Source organism: Vipera ursinii, assembly GCF_947247035.1.
Source record: "Vipera ursinii genome assembly, chromosome: 3".
NCBI lineage: Eukaryota > Metazoa > Chordata > Lepidosauria > Squamata > Viperidae > Vipera > Vipera ursinii.
The window spans coordinates 56,060,260-56,083,121 of record NC_139516.1 but is presented as its reverse complement, the minus strand read 5'-3'; the positions used below and the strand labels follow the sequence as shown (position 1 = coordinate 56,083,121).

At 39.4% G+C, this 22,862-nt stretch overlaps 1 protein-coding gene across 3 annotated transcripts in view; it reads right to left on the bottom strand.

The window, feature by feature from the left end:
- RNF220 (ring finger protein 220) overlaps window positions 1–22,862 on the bottom strand; it is a gene marked incomplete at its 5' end in the record, with an annotated part of 335,258 nt that overhangs the window by 87,212 nt on the left and 225,184 nt on the right. For all 3 annotated transcript variants that reach the window (XM_083358456.1, XM_083358453.1, XM_083358454.1), the window contains one exon: window positions 18,027–18,072. In XM_083358456.1, coding sequence (XP_083214582.1) covers window positions 18,027–18,072 — 46 coding nt within the window. The remainder of the gene's footprint in view (window positions 1–18,026; window positions 18,073–22,862) is intronic.

Here is a 22,862-nt window from a genome sequence, read left to right as displayed (position 1 = left end):
TGTTGATTATTTTCCTTTCCACTGAAATAGCTATCTGCATGATTCCTCAGTCAGAACAGGAGGTGGAGAAATAAGGGTTCAGCATTCAACCAGGAAGAACATCACAACTGTTCTTGTGGTGAGTAATGGCACAGTTGACTAAACTAATCACTGCTGGCTTTGAAGCCAACAAATCTTCACATTCTGTTTTCATGGTTAACTGAAGTACTGACTGTCCTTTAGGACATTGCCAATAGGAAGATATAAGCTATGCTCCACAATTGAAAAGATGAGCAAATGTTGTGAATTAATTCCCATGTATTTGGCTTATTTCTCAACTACTGAATTCTATATAAGGTATCATCTATCCTATTGTTAAGAGGCCTGCATCACTGAATGGCAAATCTTTGATACGGGCTGATCTTCATTGACAAGGCCAGAGAAGTGCAGCCATGCATGCCTCCTGAGGGAAAAGGCTCCAGATATATTATTTTATGCACTGTCTGCAAGATGGCAGGATGTATTGATTTGTGGCTTGAATAAATGGCAAGATTCTGCATAAAATATCTAAACCAAAAGATTTTTGTCCTCAAGTAAATGTTCAAAAACCATAGCCATCTTCTTCCATTGAAATATACGAGTAGCAAGCCATGGTTACATGGTGAGCTAAAAAGGAAAATTCCAGAGGTAAAGTTTGCTGAAATAAGTTTTTATTTTTCCTTATTTGTTAGGTACACACCTGTTCGGCCACCTGATTGGCTAACCCGTCCGGCGGGAATTCCTGGACACCGGGTTGGGTGACCAGGGCAAGCACGGGAGATTAGAGCTAGCGGGTTGGCTAGCGTCAGGAGCGCCGGGCATATATATATTGGCTACCGGGCAGGTAAGGCCAGTTCGGCCACGTGTACCAGAAATAAACGGATAAAACACAACCTGTCTCCGCGTGATCTCTCACTGCACCGGACACAACAGTGGCGACGAAGGTGGGATCGGCGGAACAGCGGAGAAGAAAAGACGCGAGAACAGGCAGCGCGCAGAGCGGGAAATTCAAAGAGCTGTCAGCAGCACCATCCCCGCGATCGGACAAGCGAGAATGGCACAAGTCGGCTCAATAAGAGAATTCGACCCCAGGCACCCGGAAGATTGGGAAGAGTACGTAGGCCAAGTCGAGGGATACATGCTGGTAAATGGCATCACGGACGATCGGAAGAAGGCCGCCGCATTGCTGACGATCAGCGGAACGCCGGTTTACCGGGTCGCCGTGGGATTATGCCAGCCAGCGACAGTCGCCAGCGTCTAGTATGCCGACCTCTTGGGGAAGCTGCGAGAACATTTCACCCCCAAACGATCAGAACTCTTCTGGAGGAGGATTTTCGAAAGTCGAAACCAGAAACCGGGGGAATCGATAACGGAGTTCGTGGCCGCAGTGAGGGAAGCCGCACTCCGTTGTAAGTACGATAACCTAGAGGTGCGCATCAGGGACAGAGTGGTCCTAGGCCTACGCGATGAACAACTACAAAACAGAATAATAGCCAAACCCACAGAGAACTTACAAGACGTCCTCGATGAACTGCTGACGTACGAAGCCACCGGTCAACGTGACCCCCCCACAACAGCAACGGCGCGGCTGGATCCATCCACCAAGAGTGCCTTGTGGACGGTGGGGTGGAGGACAACCCATGGGAGACGGACATCAACGAGGTCACCCGGCTATTCGGAAAGGCCACAGTGAGAACATCCTGTGCGGATGACACTGACCGAAGCAGAAGACCACCATCATCCCAACAAACAAGACCACCAAGGGAAGGCCAGAACAGGCAGGGACTCTGAACCCAAATGCGGAAGCTGTGGGGGAAATCACCCCCGCGCAGGCTGCCGATTCCGAAACGCAAAATGCAGGAATTGTGGCAAAACCGGCCACATCCAGAGCATCTGCAGAAGCAAACCGTGAGAAAACCTCCACGACATCGACGCCTGGGCCACAGGTAAGGTAACCCCCGGTGATAGTGGCAAAGAGACCCACAGGCCACAGGCACGAACCCCTAACCGGGGAATGGTTGAGGCCGTCAATCAAGTGCTTAGCCCCAAACTACAAATTGAGGTCCGTTTGCAGGGCATCCCCTGCAGAATGGAGGTGGATTCGGGGGCTGCGGTGTCCATAATCTCAAGAGAAACACTGGCGCACATCAAGACTAGAAGCGGCCGCCGGGTCCCCATCAAACATACACACATCCAGCTGGCAGACTTCCAAAAGACACCCATAAAAGTGCGGGGAATAGTCACCCTGGAAGTCAGTTTTAAGAGTTTTAGGGAGCCGCTCAAACTGTTAGTCACCGAGGGACCTGATAGTCCACCAGGGAGATATCCTGCCAGGGCACACAGGCCCCCGGCATACCTAAAGTATTATATAAGGGGGTGAAGCAGCAAGCATGGACCACTTGGTAGAGAGCAGACTCAATTGGGGGGAAAGGGGTGTTAGGTACACACCTGTCCGGCCACCTGATTGGCTAACCCGTCTGGCGGGAATTCCTGGACACCGGGTTGGGTGACCAGGGCAAGTGCGGGAGATTAGAGCTAGCGGGTTGGCTAGCGTCAGGAGCGCCGGGCATATATATATTGGCCACCGGGCAGGTAAGTCCAGTTCGGCCACGTGTACCAGAAATAAACGGATAAAACACAACCTGTCTCCGCGTGATCTCTCACCGCACCGGACACAACATTATTCATTAGAGTTGAAGGTATTCTAAGTCAGCTTATTCTTTGAAGAATCAACTATAACAGAATTTGGGATAGAGTAGTTAAAAAAAATTATTATTCAGCCCTGGACGTATTCAGGAAATGTTCTATATGCGTCAAAACACCTTTGGATACAGAAGTTGTCATCCCACTGCTGGATGACAAGAGCCTTGGTGGCGCGGTGGGCTAATGCCTCCTTAAGTAACACCAGCTGCCTGCAATTAGTGCAGGTTCACGTCCCACCAGGCTCAAGGTTGACTCAGCCTTCCATCCTTCCGAGGTAGGTAAAATGAGGACCCAGATTGTTGGGGGCAATAAGCTGACTTTGTAATAATGCCGCTTGTGGGGTGTGTGTGAAAGCCCTAATAAGCAGGCATATACATAGAATGAAGGCTATTGCTAAGCACATTGATTTGTGCTTCTTAAGATTGTAAGCCGCCCTGAGTCTTCGGAGAAGGGTGGGATATAAATGGGATTAAAAATTAAAAAATTAAAAAAAATATCAGGCGATGATGACAATCCTGTATACAGTGGTTAAGTCTGGATCTGAAATATAACATTCTGGATCTTAATGCATAATTGGCCATGAAATTTCAGAAGTGACTGATAAGTTGGTGTAGGTAGAAACTACTATATGGTTTAAGTAAGTGAGTGTATAGTCACTGAAACAACCATAGAGGGAAATGAAGCAGAAATTCCTCTGGTAGCAAGAGATGGTAGCAAGAGATGGCTAGATATTTAAGTCAAAGCTAATATAAAGAAACCTACTACTATGCCATAGGTAAGGACCGCTTAAATATATAAAAACGAATCTGAAGATAAAACTATAGAAAGTTATCCGTCCCACACCGAAAAGACAACTATTTAGGTAATGGTCATTTAGCAGAGTTGGCCATAAAAGAAAGCAGTTGGCAATAAAATTTTTAAGAGAGAGACATTCAACTATGAATGCCATATTGTTCCTACCTATAATATGAAAAAATATGGATTAATAACAAAGAGAACAGCATCATTTGCTATGATCAGGAATGCAGCATAGGAAGGAATCCCCATCTTGATGTCAAACCACTAGGGCATAAACATAAACCATATCAATCAAGTGACAAAGTCTGGATAAAATACTGAGAGCAAGAGCCAGTATGTGGTTGGTTGTCAGGAGAAATTCTTGCAAATCTTTTCAGATAGGGTAGGACCAAAACGCTGCTGAGGCTGAGATGCTTCCAAAATCAAATAGTGCCATAAAGGTAGCAGTGTTAATAAAAAGGAAAGTGATTGTCCTGCAACTAATCACGGTAGCAGAATGGTTAAGGTTTCATCTAGCCCACAGGTCTGCAACCCACGGCTCCGGAGCCGCATGCGGCTCTTTCAGCCGTCTCCTGCGGCTCCCAGTCCTCTGCCATGTGCAGTCCAAAAAACAAAAAAGTGGGACTAAAAAAGTTCAACCAATCAATTCAAATGTGCAGGGTAGGTGCATATCTCGCCTTGGCTCCACTCTTCAGTCAAAACCTGTTCTGCGCATGCGCGCATGTACGCGCATGTGCACACATTTTTTGCGGCTCCCAGTTTTTCCTTTTGTGAGGGAACCGGTTCCGAGTGGCTCTTTCACTGTTTCAGGTTGCTGACCCCATTCTAGCCAGTACAAAAAGTGCAGGACTTGATGCTGCATTGCTGTGTGCATAAGAACTTGTGTTATATTTCTTCCTATAGAAACAGTAGTCTTCTTAAATGTCATGCCAGAATAGAAGGAATATTCCTGGAGTCAGGATGCTGCAGATTGTCACAGCCAGTTGGAATCAGTCACTGATCTCAAGGGAAGAACCTGCTTATTTAGTTGAAGCTGGCAATGTAGAGAGGCATCTGGGACAGAAAACAAATATGCTCTCACAGAAATCATAGTAATAGGCCTCCTCACAAAGTGAGGCATGACAGAGGTGGAACAGTGTTCCATCATATCTGAGGCATGAAAATCTGACAATGGACACTGAAGTCTTCACAAAATTCTTTATCCAGATGAAAAGATATTCAAGATGTTCATTTATGATGTCTGAGGGTGGGAATTTGCACCTAAAGCTGAAACAATTGCAAAGAGATTTAAGTTAAAGAAACTGATGAAATAAGAATGGTGATGAAAAATATATACCCTTTCAGGATAAAAGAAAAAAATATTTTAAGAAGGGAAAACACACACACATACAAGCAAGTTCAGCATGAAAAAAGTACAATATTCTCTTTAGTGAGAATATTCCTCACTAAATACTGGTACCGCAGAAAAAGAAGTTGTTGTTGTTAGTTGCGAAGTCGTGTCCGACCCATCGCGATCCCATGGACAACGTTCCTCCAGGCCTTCCTGTCCTCTACCATCTTCTGGAGTCCATTTAAGCTCACGCCTACTGCTTCAGTGACTCCATCCAGCCACCTCATTCTCTGTCATCTTCTTCTGTTGCCCTCAATCTTACCCAGCATTAGGCTCTTCTCCAGTGAGTCCTTCCTTCTCATTAGGTGGCCAAAGTATTTGAGTTTCAACTTCAGGATCTGGCCTTCTAAAGAGCAGTCAGGGTTGATTAAGTGGAAAGTAGTAGGATCACACAGCTCAGCAAGAAAACATTCTAAAATATTGGTCTTCAAAGGCGCAAACCTACTTGTGTATTTGTTGCATAGGAACCAGAAAGGCCAATTATCTCTGTGGTTCAGGAAAATATACTCATCTGTATAAAGTAAAACTCTGATCCTAAAGTACTCAGTCCTGTACAGTACATTAAAGATCTGAATTCCAAAGCTAGCCAAAGGTCAATTGGACAGCTGCAGGAATTAACATAAATTTATTCTACTGGAAAGTTAGCGCTTACTCTTCCTCAGCGGAAAATGTTGTCAGTATAGACATATCACTGGTACTTATTCACTGTGGCAATGGCTAGAATGGGACACACCCAGAGTTCTTCTATTTCCCCAATATACCCAGATAATCTTCACTGTATCAGCCCTTGATCTTTTCAGTAGAAGAGGAAAAAGAGGAACCTCTTAAAAAGGTTCAACTCTCACTTGCTAAAATAGTTGTAGCAAATTGTGAGGGCTCCAGGTGTGAAGTATGTTAGTTAAAGATCTATGCCCATTCACACATATAAGGACAGTCAGGAACCACATATTCCTTGGTACATGTCACCAGAAAAATTCTCTAGAATCTATAAAGGCACTTCAAATTTATGTTGCAAATGTGAACAATAAGGACATGTAAAAAAGCAAGAAAATTTTGGATTCAAATACATACACTGATTCAGAGGATTTTAAAGATTAATATGTAATTGCGTTCCAAGTTTTTCCTTTTGGAATTGATGGACCAACAGTTTAGAAAAGCCATGGAAGTATGCTTTTGTATATGATAACTGCAGCAAGAATATTGTATGCACAAAGATGGAAAGAATTAGCACTATATAGAGTGGGGGAATTGTTGGTGAAGATGATGGAACTAAACTGATTTTGTTGATCAAAAAAAAGATGGTATTATTTTTTCATTTCTGCACTTTTCATTTTTTTTCATCCTATTCTGTTTTTAATTTGCGTCATTTTCCCTCTTTTTTATTGTAAATTTTAATAAAATTACTGTTAAAAAGATAATGTAATACTCTAGCAACCTTTCTTCCCAAGGATTTACTGCCAATGGGGGAAAGGTAACTCACTGTATCTATGAATTTGCTCAAATTAGGTCATCTTTCTTGACCGATTCCTGACACTCCTGCTGGAATGGCTGCCATTGAAAAAAACCAGACAAAGCTATCAAAGAAAGTTTTCCCTTTATCTTTTGAACTGAACCATTCTACCTTTGTTTCTCTGAGTAGAAAAAATTCTTAGAAAACTTGTCATCTCAAGTAATCATAAAATATGTATATACTGAAAACTGAAAACTCGTGACATTGTTTTCCTTGTAGTCGTAGAGGTTTTCAGTTAACAATATATTCTATAGTCTAACATGGACAATGGATCCAAACTGCTTTACAGAATATGCCAAACATATATAGAAGCATGCATCAGAAATCTAGAGTCTCCTGCTTTTCTTTGAACTCTTCTAGGAAAGAAAAGAACTAATTCAATCTTTCTCTCCCACAGCTCCATTCCCTGTCACAATTCTATGGCAAACTACCATTTCCCTGTTGAAAAGCAGAGCAACAGATCTGTCCAAGTGCCAGTGAGACATCATCATATTTCTATCTCTCATTTAAATCATCCCTCTGCCGGGTAAAAGCACTCTCTACTGAGACTATAAACCCTAAGAGGATCAGCCTGAGCATTACACCTGGGGCAAGCTAAATAAAAAAAAGGTCACCAGTGCTTTTTAAACATGGACAAAAAAGCAGTAAAATGTGTTTGGGGGAGAAAAAAATCTGGCATTAAATCATGACTTTTTGCCTGGCTCGCCTCATTAAAAATGGCCTTTTGGAAAGTAAAATTATCATTGTAAGTGATAAGATCTTTAAGAAAATAATTCACGGCTTCTTCATCCTTTAATATGATAGCCGCCATCGGCTAATTTTTTTCTTAATGGCAACAAGGCTATCAATCTTGTCCATGGCTTGCTTTCATCCTTGCTTCTCTCCCTTGCCACCTTTCCAAATAACCATAGTCTCTATTGGTCATAGAAGCAACCATCTCTTTTTTTCTGCTTCTGCACTAATGGTTTGCAATTCAATGAATCCCCCTTTGAATCATAAGCTGAGCATAAATGCTCAGTTACAACATTGCAGGACAAATTGAAATTAGGGTGCACTTTGTTCTGCAAGGTTGGTAATTAAAGAATGGAACAAGATTGCCCAGAGAGATAGTAGGTTCTCCATCTTGTGTATTCTTAAACTGCAGCTTTAGTCAATCTTAAATTAAGCACCCATAATTGCCTAACAAAGTTTTCCTATACATGACTAATTAAAGAAAGAAACCTCCCCCCCCCCCCGCCACAATGGCTGCTTTCTAGATGTTTCTAAAACCCTGATTCCTATTGGCTGGAACTTCAGCAACATTGGGACTATTACACATTCTCTAAACTTGCAACATAAATTGATATTTAAGGCAACATTTTTATAAGCAACAAAATATCCTCAGGCTACATTGATTTATTTCTATGAAAAGACTCCAATTGGTTTTATTTAATTATGAATAAATATTCATAATGAAGATTCTTTAAGCAATGGGTTTTAAAATGTAGGAACCTATATAAAACCTAAAACAATATTATAAACTGATCAAATTTTCTTTAATTTGAACTTTATAACCTGTTTCCTTTTAGTACTATATAGATTTTCCTTACTACAGGATAGAAGTCTGAAACTCAAATTCCATAACTTTGTCTTTCTAATAAGAAACAAGAGATGGGCTTTATCGAGACCAATAACACCTCTGCATAAGGTTGGAGTGTCATCACTTTAATGTATTCCCTTATAGTCTGAGATATAACAGCCAATAGAGGTATATACTGATAAAATGAATACAAAAAAAACACAAAAAAACCCCCAAACAGCTGAATTGCACACTATAAGGAGAATCAATCAACCTTCTCATTATTAATACTCTGACAGGGGAAGTATGCAGAAATCATTATTTGTATTTTTATGATTCTCTGGATCCAAGTGAATCATAATAATGCAGCCTGGTAACACTAGGACCATTACTACCTTATTAAGATTAAGATTAATAATAATAAACAATGATCAGTTATTACAAATCAAGTTCATCAAGAAGAGAATTCAGAAGAGGATATCTTTAAAAAATAGTTCTGGAAAGAACATCTAGAATCAGAATTTACTGAAAGGAGGCTAGCAGATCAATATCAATTTATACTACAAAATAAAGCATTCATTGAAATAGAGCTGCAAGAACTGCAAGAGGCTATTCAGGCCAAAAAACCAAAGCTTTGCCAGAAGTAGCTCAGACTCTAGAGACAAATGAGTGGTAATCGGCAGTAGAAGATGCCTGCATAGCTATTGAATTGTTTTCATTATCAGCATAGATATTGAATTGTTTTCATTCCCAAACCAGGTATCTTCTCTTCTGCCTTCTCCTCAGAAAGAACAAAGTCCTCTAACTAAAAAATAAGAGGAGTTAAAACAAAGAATAACTGTGCATACAGACAGAACAACAGAGTATGATTGCCTGACTGAAGCTTGTTCCAAAGAAACAGCTAGCACAAGCATTAAAAGATGCCAATACTGTAATATCAATAAGCACCAGCTCACTGCAAGAAACAAACTAATGTACGGAATGGAAGCATTATAACTGAATATCTTGGATGCAAAATTAACAAATAAGCCAAACATCACCAAAATAGATGATCAGGTTGGAAAATAAGATCAGAATGCTAACATCAGATGCAAGCAAGCTAGAACAAATGAAAGAAAAAAATTGAAGACCACATAGACCAAATAATGCCTGATCAAAAAATATCACCTAGAAATAAGGAAGATCAAGGAAACACTAGAAATAGTAAAGCAGCAAATAAGAGCTATAGCCAAGAAAAAGACCAGATACAAAGCTTGCATTGTACACTACAGGCAGAATCTCCAATGTCAATTGAATCAGAAATGTTTCTACCAAGCCATCAATAGAGGCTGCAATAAACCAGTCAAAGAAGACAAAGAAGAAACAGTACAGTTCTGACTGCAACTATGAGTGAACCCAAAAAAATACAACAAGAATGCAACTTGGATACAAGAGGGAAATACAAATAAAAAAGAAGCTGAAATGAAATAACTTGTAGTAATAGCAGAAATGGTGTAGTAAAGGGCAAAGAAACCCAAGAATTGGTTAATACCATGTGAATATGAACTGCATGGTTTTGGGTTGAAACATCTGACTGGTCTACACTCACGTAGGAAATGAAATTGAAGATTGGTTAACATCTAGCAAAACCTTGGTTGTTGTTCAGTGCTATGTTGTGTCCGACTCTTTATGACCCCATGGACCATAGCTCCCCTGTCCTCCCGTCTCCCAAGTTTTCTCAAATTCATATTCATTGCATCAATGACATTATATAACCATCTCATCCTCTGCTGTCCTCTTCTCCTTTTGCCTTCAGTCTTGCCCAATATCAGGGTCTTTTCCAATGAGTCCACCCAAAATATAAGGGTAATAAAAAACAAAACCTACCTCATTAAAAAAATCCATCAAAAGGGTCAGCACAAGAGAACTACAGGCCAATTATCTGTTTACCAACAAGTTTCAAATTACTATCTGATGTGGTTGCTGATGCAATCAACAGCATCTGAAACAAGCTTTTTTCCACCTGAGCAGAAAGGAAACTACCCTAATAGCAGAGTAACAAAAGATCAGCTTCTAATTGACAAAATGATTTTGGAAAAGTGTAAGAGAAGGAAGACCAACCTGAACATAGTGTGGATTGATCAGAAGAAACTGCTTGCCACATGACTGGATAATCAAATTTCTAGAAGTAACAGGACTCAGTAGAATATCAGAATGGAAGACAGGGCTGCTGATCAACAGTGATAGAGAGAGGTTAATATCAAAAAAGGAATTTTTCAAAAGATTCACTATCACCACCACTACTGTTTGTTATTGGACTGCTTCCTTTGTCAAAAATACTGCCATTGAAAATATCTGCCAGGCTATTTTATATCTCCTTTACACTGACGATCTGAAGCTGTATGGAAAAACACCATCTGAAATAGAGTCGCTGCTCAACACTGTCTGCATAAGTAGCCAAGATATTGCCACTGAGCTTGAACTGGACAAATGTGCCACTCTAACCATCAACAGAAGAAAATATTGAAAACTGAAGGAATCAAGATGCCCTATGGAAATAACATCAAGATTCTGGATGAAGATCACCCGGTCATCCTTGAAGCTGAAAGCACCAATCACACTGGAGTCAACAAGAAGGCTAGAAGTAAATATACCATGAGAGTGAAGATCTAAAAGTCAAAACTCAGTGGAGGAAATACCATCAAGGCAATTAACACCTGGGCAATGCCAATGATTAGATACGTACTGTAGCTGGAATAGTGGTCTGAACTCAAGCAGAACTAATCTCTCTTTTGCACTCATTTGGGACAAAACAATTAATATATTTCTTTCCCGGTTTGACCAGACAGCAGCCAATTTTCCTCTTCAAGCAGCTCTCTTGATATACTTTAATAAGAAATCTAGTAGTCTTTCAGGTGGCACTTTGTGAAGCACAGATGTAGCATTATGTAGAAATAGAAATCAGATGATTGGCTTCTCCTACAGCTCAAAAGGCATTGTCCAGTGGTGGGACAGGTAGGACCACAGCAGCCATAGGCAACCAATAGCATCCCTGACCAAATCATCATTAAGGTAGTGAATGAGATGTCATAAATTGTTTGTACCAAAACTGTGTCAGAAGAAATGAAGAAAATGCTATTTTAAGATCAGAACAGCTAAAACTGAATTTAGGCTGCCATTCCAGTAGACTGAGGATGAGGCAGAGCCCGGATCATGAGGCCATGTCCTCTAAAAATGGTCTGTGGGTTATTTCTGATCTGTCTTAAATGTGTCTCGCTTCTGAGCTGGGGATGAGCTTTAAAAACATTCGGAAGACATAGAAGGAAAAAGAAAAAGATGCCAGACACAAGTGTACTGTGATTAACTGCAAATGAGCTTATCGTAGTTTCTAGTGGAAAATCACGAGATTTCTGAAGCCATCGCCCAACGCAAGGTTGTGCATCCGAGGGTATTTCCATACTTTTACTTTTCCTCTCCTCCATTCTTTTCGTATCACACTTCTTCCCACTTTTTTTTTTACACATCCATTTACAGAGTCAGCTGGTCTGTCCCACCATCACAGTGAAAAAGGCCTCACAATTGCAATGCATGTTCTCTGCCACTCTCCCATCCTAGCTGCCTCCTCCCTCTCTAAAAGGCAGGTCAAGAGTCAGTAGTGGCAAACAGTGAGCTGGCAGCAGTGACATTTTGTTTCCTTTCAAGGCCACCCATTTGAAACTATTAAGTGTTGGGCTCCTGCTTTTTGATAGCCCTGAAAACACAGGCAGTTTATTTCTTTTAAACAATCAATCACAGCTGCTGTCAGCACAACAAATACCCTAACCCTGCTTTTTGTATCTCGCTCTGGCCTTTTCCTTCTCTGTGCGGTAAGTGTTTCCTGCCTGATGCGTTGGACTTTCTGCCATCTAAATAGGTACTTATCACTTAACATGGAGGTGATGGCTTGACATGTTTCCTGTCTCCTGCCCTCCCCTGCATAGTGGGGAAGCAGTCAAAGGGTTGTTAATAGCTGTTATCACTTGAGAACTGTAACCCCAATGCAATGAATGATAGCAGCCTCTGTTGTGCTTTATCACAGCACCAGAAGTTATCAGCTCCAAGTTGTGAACCCCGGCATTTTTTTATTTTCAGGCACTTTTTCAAAACCAGGTAAGCTCAGACTCCCACTGGCCCCTTTTAGATATCCAAACCTGACTTTAAGAAGTCATAAAAGGATTTAATGCAGCAATGTGTGATGAAGGCACATTCTGACAACTTGACCCTTAGTTTGTGTTACACCTGAGACCAGTGCACTACAGTCTATGCTTCAAAGGGAACTGAGGGAGAAGACGACTTGGTCCAGTTTGCATGGATGAAGGATACTTTCATTTTCTACCCTTTTGTAACATAATAACCACATCCGTCTACTTCAAATCTACATCAATCTGCATCATAGCATTGGTCCATTTAACTCAGAGGTGGGGAACTATGGCCCCTTTATGACCTGTGGACTTCAACTCCCAGAATTCCATAGCCAGCATGACTGGCTCAGGAATTCTGAGAGTTGAACCCTACAAGTCATAAAAGGGCCATCGTTCCCCACTCCTGATTCAACTTAATATTATCCACATTGATTAGCATTAGCTAATTCTCAGCCTTGCATTGAACTTGAGATTTTTTAAAATATAAATCAACTGTAAGATTTAGGCAGTGTTCCTAAAACTTAACACATTTCAATAAATTTCTGTTTGGCTGTTTGGAGAGAAGTCATGCTTGAACTTGATTTCAGATTAGAGCACCTTTATTGTTTATCTCACAGTCCACAAGCTTGAATTATAAACTATGTTTGAACTAATGTTAAGTAATCAGAGCCAGATAATTTCTATATCTTCTGGAAAATTAAACAAAAATGGAAAGATAGAAAGACATTTTGACCTTAAATTTATTTGCCTGGAAGTAAACTCACTGATTACAATAAAATTTTCCTTTCAACAAACAATATCTAGGACCACTGTCTTAGTAAATCAGTTTCTTATCTTATTTATATAGTACCAATATTCTTACTATCTTCTCTGGCATGAATACTAGTCCTAACTACACTGACATATTTCAAAAACACATAGATGGTTCTTTGGTTTTTTCCTTCCCCCTACAGCCACAATGAGTAGATTTAATTATTCATCTTTTAATTGTCTTTTACTTTTAAATATGAAACCCTGAGGTATTTTGTAATTTCCCCAAAGTCATCGTAGTAGTACCTAGCAATGCTGTTTCTAATGTCTATAGACCCAAAGGGCCCTGATGCTATATCACATCTTTCCTAACTCAAACTCTAGAGAGAAATTTCAGAAAAGAGCACATTGTCTATACTAAAATATCCGGAGACAATTTCATCAAGTACTTTCTCCTTTGAGATTTTAATAACTGGACACAGACAATAATGTATTAGACCAAAAATGGCCTAATAAGCCATGAAGGAGCTGTGGGGAAAGGAATTTAAAATTGACTGGACATCTAGATTTAGTGATCAAGTGCACTCATTAGCTCATATATTTGGAAAACAAAACAAAATGTGCAAATAGAAATTATAAATAAGTTATAAAAATACTTCCATTACTGCATGTTTGTTGTTGAGCATTCTATGCATCAATGCATTTATGCATCTGGACAAGGCCCATATTAGGGGAGAGGGTATTGGGTTGATGGGACTAGCTTGATTTTAATAAAGTTCTAAATTAATAAATTGAAGATATTTTAATTTTCAATAGTAATGTTACTAATATTTTTTTAAAAAAATAATCTTATACAGAATTGCTTGAAAGTCTATTTTATTTTTGTTTCTTTTATTTTGCTCATTTTCTTAATTGATTAAAAAAGATCTATTAAAATAAAAGCAAAGTCACGAAAGAAATAGCACTTAGACTTATATATCGCTTCATAGTGCTTTATAAGCAGCTTACAGAGTCAACAGAGAGCCTTGGTGGAGCAGTGGGCTAATGCCTCCTTAAGTAACACCAGCTGCCTGCAATTAGTGCAGGTTCGCATCCCACCAGGCTCAAGGTTGACTCAGCCTTCCATCCTTCCGAGGTAGGTAAAATGAGGACCCAGATTGTTGGGGGCAATTAAGCTGACTTTGTAATAATGCCGCTTGGGGGGGGGCGAAAGCCCTAATAAAGCAGGCATATACATAGAATGAAGGCTACTGCTAAGCTTGTAAGCCGCCCTGAGTCTTCGGAGAAGGGCGGGATATAAATGGAATTAAAATAAATAAATAAATAAAAAAAACATATTCCCCACAACAATCTGGGTCCTCATTTTACTGTCCTTGGAAGGACAGAAGGCTGAGTCAACCTTGAGCCAGTGAGAAGTGAACTTCTAGCAGTCAGCAGAATTAACCTGCAATACTGCATGCTAACCATTGTGCCACCATGGAAAGAAAAAAAGAAAGAAAGAAAGAGAGAGAGAGAGAGAGAGAGAGAGAGAGAGAGAGAGAGAGAGAGAGAGAGAGAGAGAGAAGAAAGAAAGAAAGAAAGAAAGAAAGAAAGAAAGAAAGAAAGAAAGAAAGAAAGAAAGAAAGAAAGAAAGAAAGAATCCAGACATTATTTATACTGTAAATTCTTGAGTGGAAAAGGCCATAATGAGGGAATTACTGTATGTCACAAAATTGACTGGAATTCTTTTTTCTTACAAATAGCAATGGAAAAAGAATTTGTTATGGGCCACACTTGTACTGACACTGTGTCAGTGATTCCAAGTCATGATCCTTGGCCCAGCCTTATGGATTTATCAACAAAAGGGGAATATACTTTGCTTAGGAATAAAGACTAATGTCAGCTTATTTCCTTCTTCCTCTCCAAGAGAGAGACAAGTCTGGTTTTATCTAGTGACCAGAGAATGGACAGACGTAGAGAACTGTTCATGCATATATACATCTGACAAATTGGTCTGTTCCAGCTTCAGTTATCTTGGATAGCAAAACTGAGTAGAATGAGGCTCTGATTTATTTGACACTTAATATTTTTATGTCCCATTGCAAATACATAATGCAACAATCTGTCAAGTGTTGGCCAACTCAAACACCTACCAAGAAAATGATCAAGCCAACTATGGAAACAACAATATCTTCAAACAAGAGCTCAGTCACTCCCTAGTTCCATTCTTCTGTTGCCCACCATATGATATTGTTCCACATGCAGAGTCTAATACTGATGTCGGGCTTTGGGAGCAATCTACGGCAGGAAACAGATACTGGGTACAGCTGAGGACTGAACTGGCTCCCATTCAAAAGTGTCGCCAACTACCTGATAACTCTGAAAAATTTCTTTTGTGGGGGGTCAGTAATTAGATTTAAAGCCAGTCATTCAGAAAAAAATGGATGTGGCTTAAGGCGTAAATGCAATAGCCAGCAAGTGCAGATATAGTTAAACTTATTTTCAGAAGCAGTGCCATCTCTTAGAGAAGATTGTTTGGTAAGACTGTAGAAGGTTACTGGCAAATGCGTATTTTCCTAAAATCTGCCACCAACCCTGCCCTACCTCTGTCATATTTCTGCCACCAATTATAGGGGCAAGTACTATAACTTTTATTTATCTTTTATTATTTGAATATGCTAGCAACCATCTTGGACAGGGGTGTCAAACTCAATTTCATTGAGGGCCACGTCAGCATCGCGGTTGCCCTCAGGGGGCCAGGGGGCGTGGCCTGGGTGGGCGTGGCCTACTGGGTGGGCGTGGCTAGAGTGTGTATGGCCTACTGGGTGGGCGTGGCCAGCTCTACATCATTCGCATCAAGGGTGCCTATGGGGGCCTGGGCAGGAGTGGGACAGATCTGAGGGTCTCTGGCAGAAGGAGGGTCTCTGGGCCAGGGCCAAGGGAGTGGGGGCCGTTCCCTCGCTGTTTCCAGGATGGCTTCGCGGGCCGCATGAAACCACTTTGCGGGCCGGATCCGGCCCCCGGGCCTTGTGTTTGACATGTCTGATCTTGGAGATCAAACAGTGAAGGCTTTAAAATGAATAAACAAACAAGAGGCTTGGAAATTCCATTTCTAGGAAAAGTGTACCAGGGTAAAACTAAATACAAATTTATATTAGAGAATTAGCTGAATTAATTAAATTATTCACTGAAATCATTACTAAAATATCTCACTCATGACAAACTTCAACAACTTCTGCTTTGTATGGTTTCCCCAGCAGTAGATTTCTTAGAAGGAAGAATTTAGCTAACAAGGTCCTGGGAGTTGTGTTAAACTTTGGTTCAGGACCAGGAACAGCAGTTAGAGCAGAAGACAGAAAGTTGTTAACTATAGTACACATTTGCGTTTTATCACACAAATTCATTCCTAAGAAAGTCCTTATTAGATACTGTATTTAGAATTTCATGCTGATGAAATCTGATGAGGATGAATTAACATTAAGAGAAAGATGAAAGAATTTCTACATCTTAAGGAAAGATGCCCAAGCAGTATTTACCATAATCAGTAATTTTAATAATGTATAGAGAGAGTATTAAACACAATCATGAGTGATTCACCCATATAATTGAGCAAAGTGACTGAATATACAGTAACTAAGGCTTCCCCAATCATCTACTCTCCAGATGCATTGGGACTACAATTCCCAGAATTCCTAGTGAAAAGAAGCTCAAGAGGCAGTTATAATCCCAACACATCTGTTCTAACACCTTGTCCTGAGTGTCATGAGTGACAGTTCCTCATGGATAATAATGCAGCAAATTAAAGCCGTGCATAAGGAATAGGGAATTTGCGGCTTTCCAGATGCTGAGGAACAACAATTCCCAGGATAATCAACCAACATAGTCATTGTAAGTTTGGCTTTGTTTTAAGTATACTTTTTTGGATCTGCAAGCCAGCTCTTCATCCAAATGCTAATACCAATTCTTGGCCAAAGATCCCTCTGAATATTCTTTTAGGAGAGAGGATGCACAGAAGGAGAGAATTTATGTGGTCCCAGCAGATGTGTAATTTTGGTTACATAGGATCCTTCAACTATTCTGCTTTAATCCCTCCCTCAAAATAAATTAGATTCTTTGTTGTTTGAAGCTTCTAAGATTCATCCCTGCTAGGAGAAAAGGAATTTTATTGGTTATCTAGTAACTGTCACAAATATTTACCTCCAAACAGCTAATATGCTGATTTAATTCTTTTTCAGACTTAGTATTTGAAGAGATGAGTTATCACAAGCCAGCAATGAGCGTAAATGGAAAGTATGAGACAAGAGCTTTTTCTCATTTTGCTCTTTTGTTTTCTACATTTTTAAATCTCAAACGCAAGTCTAAAGATTCCTGATTTGTAACTGAAATATTTTCTTGTATTCTGCATTTCCATAGCTTGCCTCAGTTGCATTTGCTATTATTAATAATCATGGGTCTTAATCTGCTAGAGCAATACTCCAATATTATAGCAGTACTATAATATTATAATATAGGCCACAATACACATAACACTAGAAGCTTATGATAAAATGTGACACCATGACTCTCAATTACATGAAGCAGACTTTAGCAAGGAAATATGGCCAGCATCCTAACTCTGTAGCTCTGTATAGTTTAACCTTGCACTAACTGTAACACTATCTCTATGATACCAACGCTGCTAACATCAAATGTTATTGCTTGACACCAATTCTATGAACACTTGGTAACCGAATACACAGGGATGCTGATATGCTCAGCTCTCCAAACCTTCAAAATGAAGATACAGGGTTTACAGGCTAATACTAATCACATTAGAACTGTTTTAGAATAATTATTCTGCCAATTTTCTAAAAAATCCTTACTATGCACCAAGATACTATCCTGAGGGATATGTAGGAATAAAGACAGTAATGGGTTTAACAAGCATCCATTGCCCAACAATTGTTGTAGAGTTAGGAAGGAAGGAAGGAAGGAAGGAAGGAAGGAAGGAAGGAAGGAAGGAAGGAAGGAAGGAAGGAAGGAAGGAAGGAAGGAAGGAAGTTGGTGTATCAATCAGAAAAGCAGAAGATGAAAGGAGAAATTAGATAAACAATGTAATGTTTGTAGAGACAGAAAAGATAATGGAAATTAACAAAAGATTTCTAAGTTTGGCTCACTTACCTTGGGAGTGCCTGGGGCCATGACATCCTTCAGTAAAGCATTCTTACTATCAAAATAGAAAAAGAAGAGAACATAAATAGATATATTTATTTATCCTCTTCCCAAAGGAGGATTTCAAAGTCCTGCTTCTTATTTTTAAAACCCTCTCCATAAAATTCCTATACATCAGAGTAAACTTCTGCTTATGCAGAAGCTAAAAGATCACCATTGCACCATACTCCTACCATATAACTTCCATTTTTATTAAAGATAGTCCTCAACATACAACCACAATTGAGCCCAAAATTTCTGAATGAAAACAGTGAAACAGTTAAGTAAGTTTTTTCCTATTTTATGACCTTTCTTGTCACAGTTGTTAAAGGAATCACTGTAGTTGTTAAATTAGTAACACAGTTGTTAAGCGAATCTGACTTCCCCATTGACTATGTTTGTCAGAAGGTCATTTGCATGATCCCAGGACATGTTGTCAATAGGAAAAATGGTCATAAGTCACTCTTTTCGGCGTTGTGTTAATTTTGAACAGTCACTGTTGTAATTAAATTTGCATTTCATTTCATTTTTTCCCCTCAAAACCCAGGGTAGCATAGTTGCTATTTCTAATCTTATATAACATAAACGTCATAGTAAACTGAGAAAAGAGACTTATTAACATGGAAGCTGAATAGGGATTGACATTGAAATTTCTATTATCCAAGGCAAAACTTCAGCCACCAAACTACATAAGGTTTGTACAGCATTTCAGTTCTGTATTACACAGGACATTGATTTGGGGAGCAGCTCTTGAGGTCATGTCCAGAAGCTTCTGTCAGCATAAAATGTGAGGCCACATGTGCTTCATGATACAAGGAACATATTACAAACATGTTGAAGACCTCTATTCATTGTTAATTGGTTATCAGATATAATTTAAAATATAGGTTTAATCACCAAAGACTTAAATGCCTCAAATCCTTGCTATGAATCACTCTGGATATATAATTTAGAAAGTAAGGTGGCTCCTTTGCCAGAGACATGGGAGCTTGATTTCTGATGGTTCCACTGTATGGAAAATACTCTTTCAGGAGTTGTACACAGCAACCGATCTTTTGGCTTTCTTGAGAGGAATCAAGACCTACCTTTTCAGCCAGGCCTTCTCCATTTGATTTTGACACTGTCATACGTTTTTCAGTACTAATCATCATTAGCCACTTTATGAGTGCCATACAACAACAATTAATGGTATGTAAATGAATAAAGAAGCAATTTAGGCCATTCAACCAGGCCTCATGCAATTTAGCTGGGGGGAGGCATTACATCCTTAAATAACTGTGGGAATTGAAGCAGAGTAGCAAAGCGTTAAAGAAAAGAAAATCTAAAAACTGGGAAGATACACCACAGCCTTCTGTACGTCACATGGAATACTGGAGCATATACTGTAGATTAATGAAAAACAGCATGCTCTGGCTGCATGCTCTTCAGGCAATAGTTAAATTAAATGGGTACTATAGAATATCTTCCAGTTTAGCTAGGCCTGATACGAAGCAAAAAGAAAAATAAAGGCATTATTTATTTGGTTGGCTCTTCAGACTGCTACCAGAACAGAAACTTGGATGAAGTCATTGCTCAATAACAGTATGTGAGGCACTGTATTTCTAGATTATAGGTGTTCTAGAAAAACATCAACATATTGTATATGTATTATTATTGTTATTATTATGGCTGGTCACATAGTCAGCCAGAAATTTAGACTGGATTTGACATTTTTATCCACCTATCAAGCCTTTTCCAAGGACCTGGGATAGCCAGATATTGGTGTTTGATGGTATGAAAGGTATCATCACAGGGTGTGTAAGCTGTTCCAAGTAAAGCTGCCTTTTGCAAATGACAGTGATTTTGTCCATGCTGATGGTGTCCAAATGGTGCTCCAGTTGTTTTGAGATTGCATCCAAGGTACCTATTACTATTATTATTAATCCCTCCTTTAGTTTGCACAACCCAAGGCAGCTTGTACAATGCTCCTGCTTCCTATCTTCCCCATAACATCTCTGTGAAGTCAGATTGGCTGAAAGAGTGAGACTGTCCTAAATTCTGGATTTCATGATTATTGGGAAGATTAGAATTCATGACCTCCTACACCACTGTGGCTCTCATTTAGTGCCTTTCTATAAAAACTACAGAAATTTGCTGTACTATGGGCAGCAAACAATGTATTACTTCTTATGACTACTGATGCTGCAGTACCGATACTACTTAACTATATTATTCATTCTCCTGTTTGATCCAATCTTGTTTCCACATAATTGCCCATGCACATTAACAAATGGTACCTTCCTTGGGCTGAGTTATTTGTATTGACTGCCCTGTTACCCTGTAGTTGGCCATCGGTGCTCTCCATTCAGAAACAATTTGATGTTCAGCTACATTTCCAAATGTAAGTACATTACATTTCTCAGCAGTTCCAGGCATTCACAACACTTGGGCCAGTTCATACAACAGCTCTCAAATAGAATATATATATATAAAGTCTCAGGAACGAAAAACATAAGACTTCATATAGGGCTGGGTTCTGAAGAAAAGATGACACAGGGTGGATGAGTAGAAAATAACTAAAATTAGATAGGCTTTTCTGCAAGCTATAGGAATTCCTTCTCTATTTGGTTGGCTGATTTGTTAATTTCACTCCATTTCTATTTAATGGCTGAAAGGAGGTTCACACCATGGCGATCCTCCCGCTTTCTCCCTTCCTTCCCCGGAGCAAGATGCTTCACATTTAATAATGCCTTTCAACCTCACTCGAGACAGGTTAAATTTGAAACAATTACATATCAAAGGCGATGGGGCGGGGAGACCCCACACTGTAATTTTTTGGGTTATTAAAGTAATCTCTCTCATGTAAATTCTCTCGCTAACATGCCACAAACAGCATTAGGAAATAAATGATTTCCCCATGATTCGATTTACCAATACAAAGCACCTGCAACAGGCGAAAATAGGGCTCTGATATATGTTACTGAGGCTGATGTTTTGCACTGCATGACTCCCACAGCTGGAGATCCCCCTCTGTATCTTGGGGAGGGTGGGTGATGGATGGATGGGGGTGGTGTTTAGGGGAGTAGGAGGAGATGGTGGAGAGAAAGAATTGTACTTAATAATAAAATTTGTATGCAAGTCAGCATCCCAAGCTAGGGATGACTGATCGGCAGCCAGAAAGTATTAAAAAGGCTTGCTAAACAGATGCTGACAATAGAACAAGACATATCAAATCAAATCTATTCCAGAAGCATTAATACACACATACGCACGCACACACTTCTTCCCAATCACAGCAATATGGGAGACATCAATAAATTTTTATGAGACTTTCAGAAGATCAACATGCTACTGGATGTGACAAAAAAGCAATGTGGCTGTCATGTTCGCTTTGTTGGGGACACTTTAGCCCCAGATGTCGAGCTGTGGCAGCAGTGAGCAGAAATTGAATTTGGCTGGCTTTAATCTGCCTTTCGTTGGCAGATGGTTAGATGCTGTAAAATGAAGCAAGGAGGGTTGTTTGGGAAGGGTTGTCTCCTAGAGGTAGTTTTCTTCTATGTAGCACTTGCTGTGAACTTTTTTGTCACAATCTCAGCATTTCCTAAAATGGAAGTCCAAAGTCCTCCTTATATTACAAAGAGACCCAGTTAACTGCTCTTACCAACAAAGAAATATTTGTGTACATATGAGATAAGGATAAAAGGCACTAATACTGAGAATAGCATATTATTTTAGGCAGCATAAAATATGATACATAAAATTCAGTCAATCAAGTTTTATTTTCTTAAAAGTAGTGGCATTTTAATGTGCTAAGAATATTTGAGTAGAGAGCAGGTATTTGAAATGAAACGCAAATACTATCTGTCAAAATAATTTAACTAATAGTAATCCAAGGTATTAACTCTGAGTATAATGTTTTGATCTTTGGATATGTCTTCAAATAAAGACAGGAATTATGAGGTCAAACCACAGATTACTCAATCTCCTATTCTCTTAACAGTAATTTATATTGCTTGCTTTAATATAAGAACATAAAATCTAATCTACACATTTCTTCCAGTTTACCCTTCTCTTCTTGAATCTAAAACTGAGGTCAGGAATTAGGTTTCTAATTACATAATTTCTGTATATCTTGACAAATATATTATGGTGATTCTCTTTTACATGTCCTTCATGCAGAGATCATAAAAGAGTTAGTAGTTGAAAAGCTATAAGCAAAGGGGGAAAAAACCCTGCCTATATACAGTGCTGGAAAATTAAAAATGGTAAAGAAAATCATGACCTTTAAAGTTCAAACACCTTTCAGCACCTTTTAATTTTTTTTTTGCTCCAGGCCCTTCCAAAGAGCGCAATCTTTGGAGACCTCAGAATTCTCTTTAATCACTAAGCAAGTCAGCAGTGGTCTGAAATCATCACACATTTACATAGTAATAACCTCAGACAACACTCCCAACTTTATTTCATAGCCAGCATATTGCCACACAGTGAGAGATCCATGTGGTTTAAATCATAACCCATACATAGGAAATTAGTTGCTAGCTATGATCTTTACAGGTTTCTCTGACATTTCTAATTAAGATGATTTACAAAGAATTATCCTTTGAAAGCAAAAAATTGTGTTTTGCTAGCTAATAAAATATAATTACTTCATACCCCTACCTACCCACCCTTTTCAAGTTGCAGTTAGTTTTAATCTGTTTGGGGAATTATTTATCCAGTTCATTATGATAACACAGCTTACTTGCTCCTTTTATATGGAAGCAAATTACAAGAAAAGAGTGATCAGGTGGAAGAGAGTATACCTTCTAAGACAGTGGCCCCCCAACC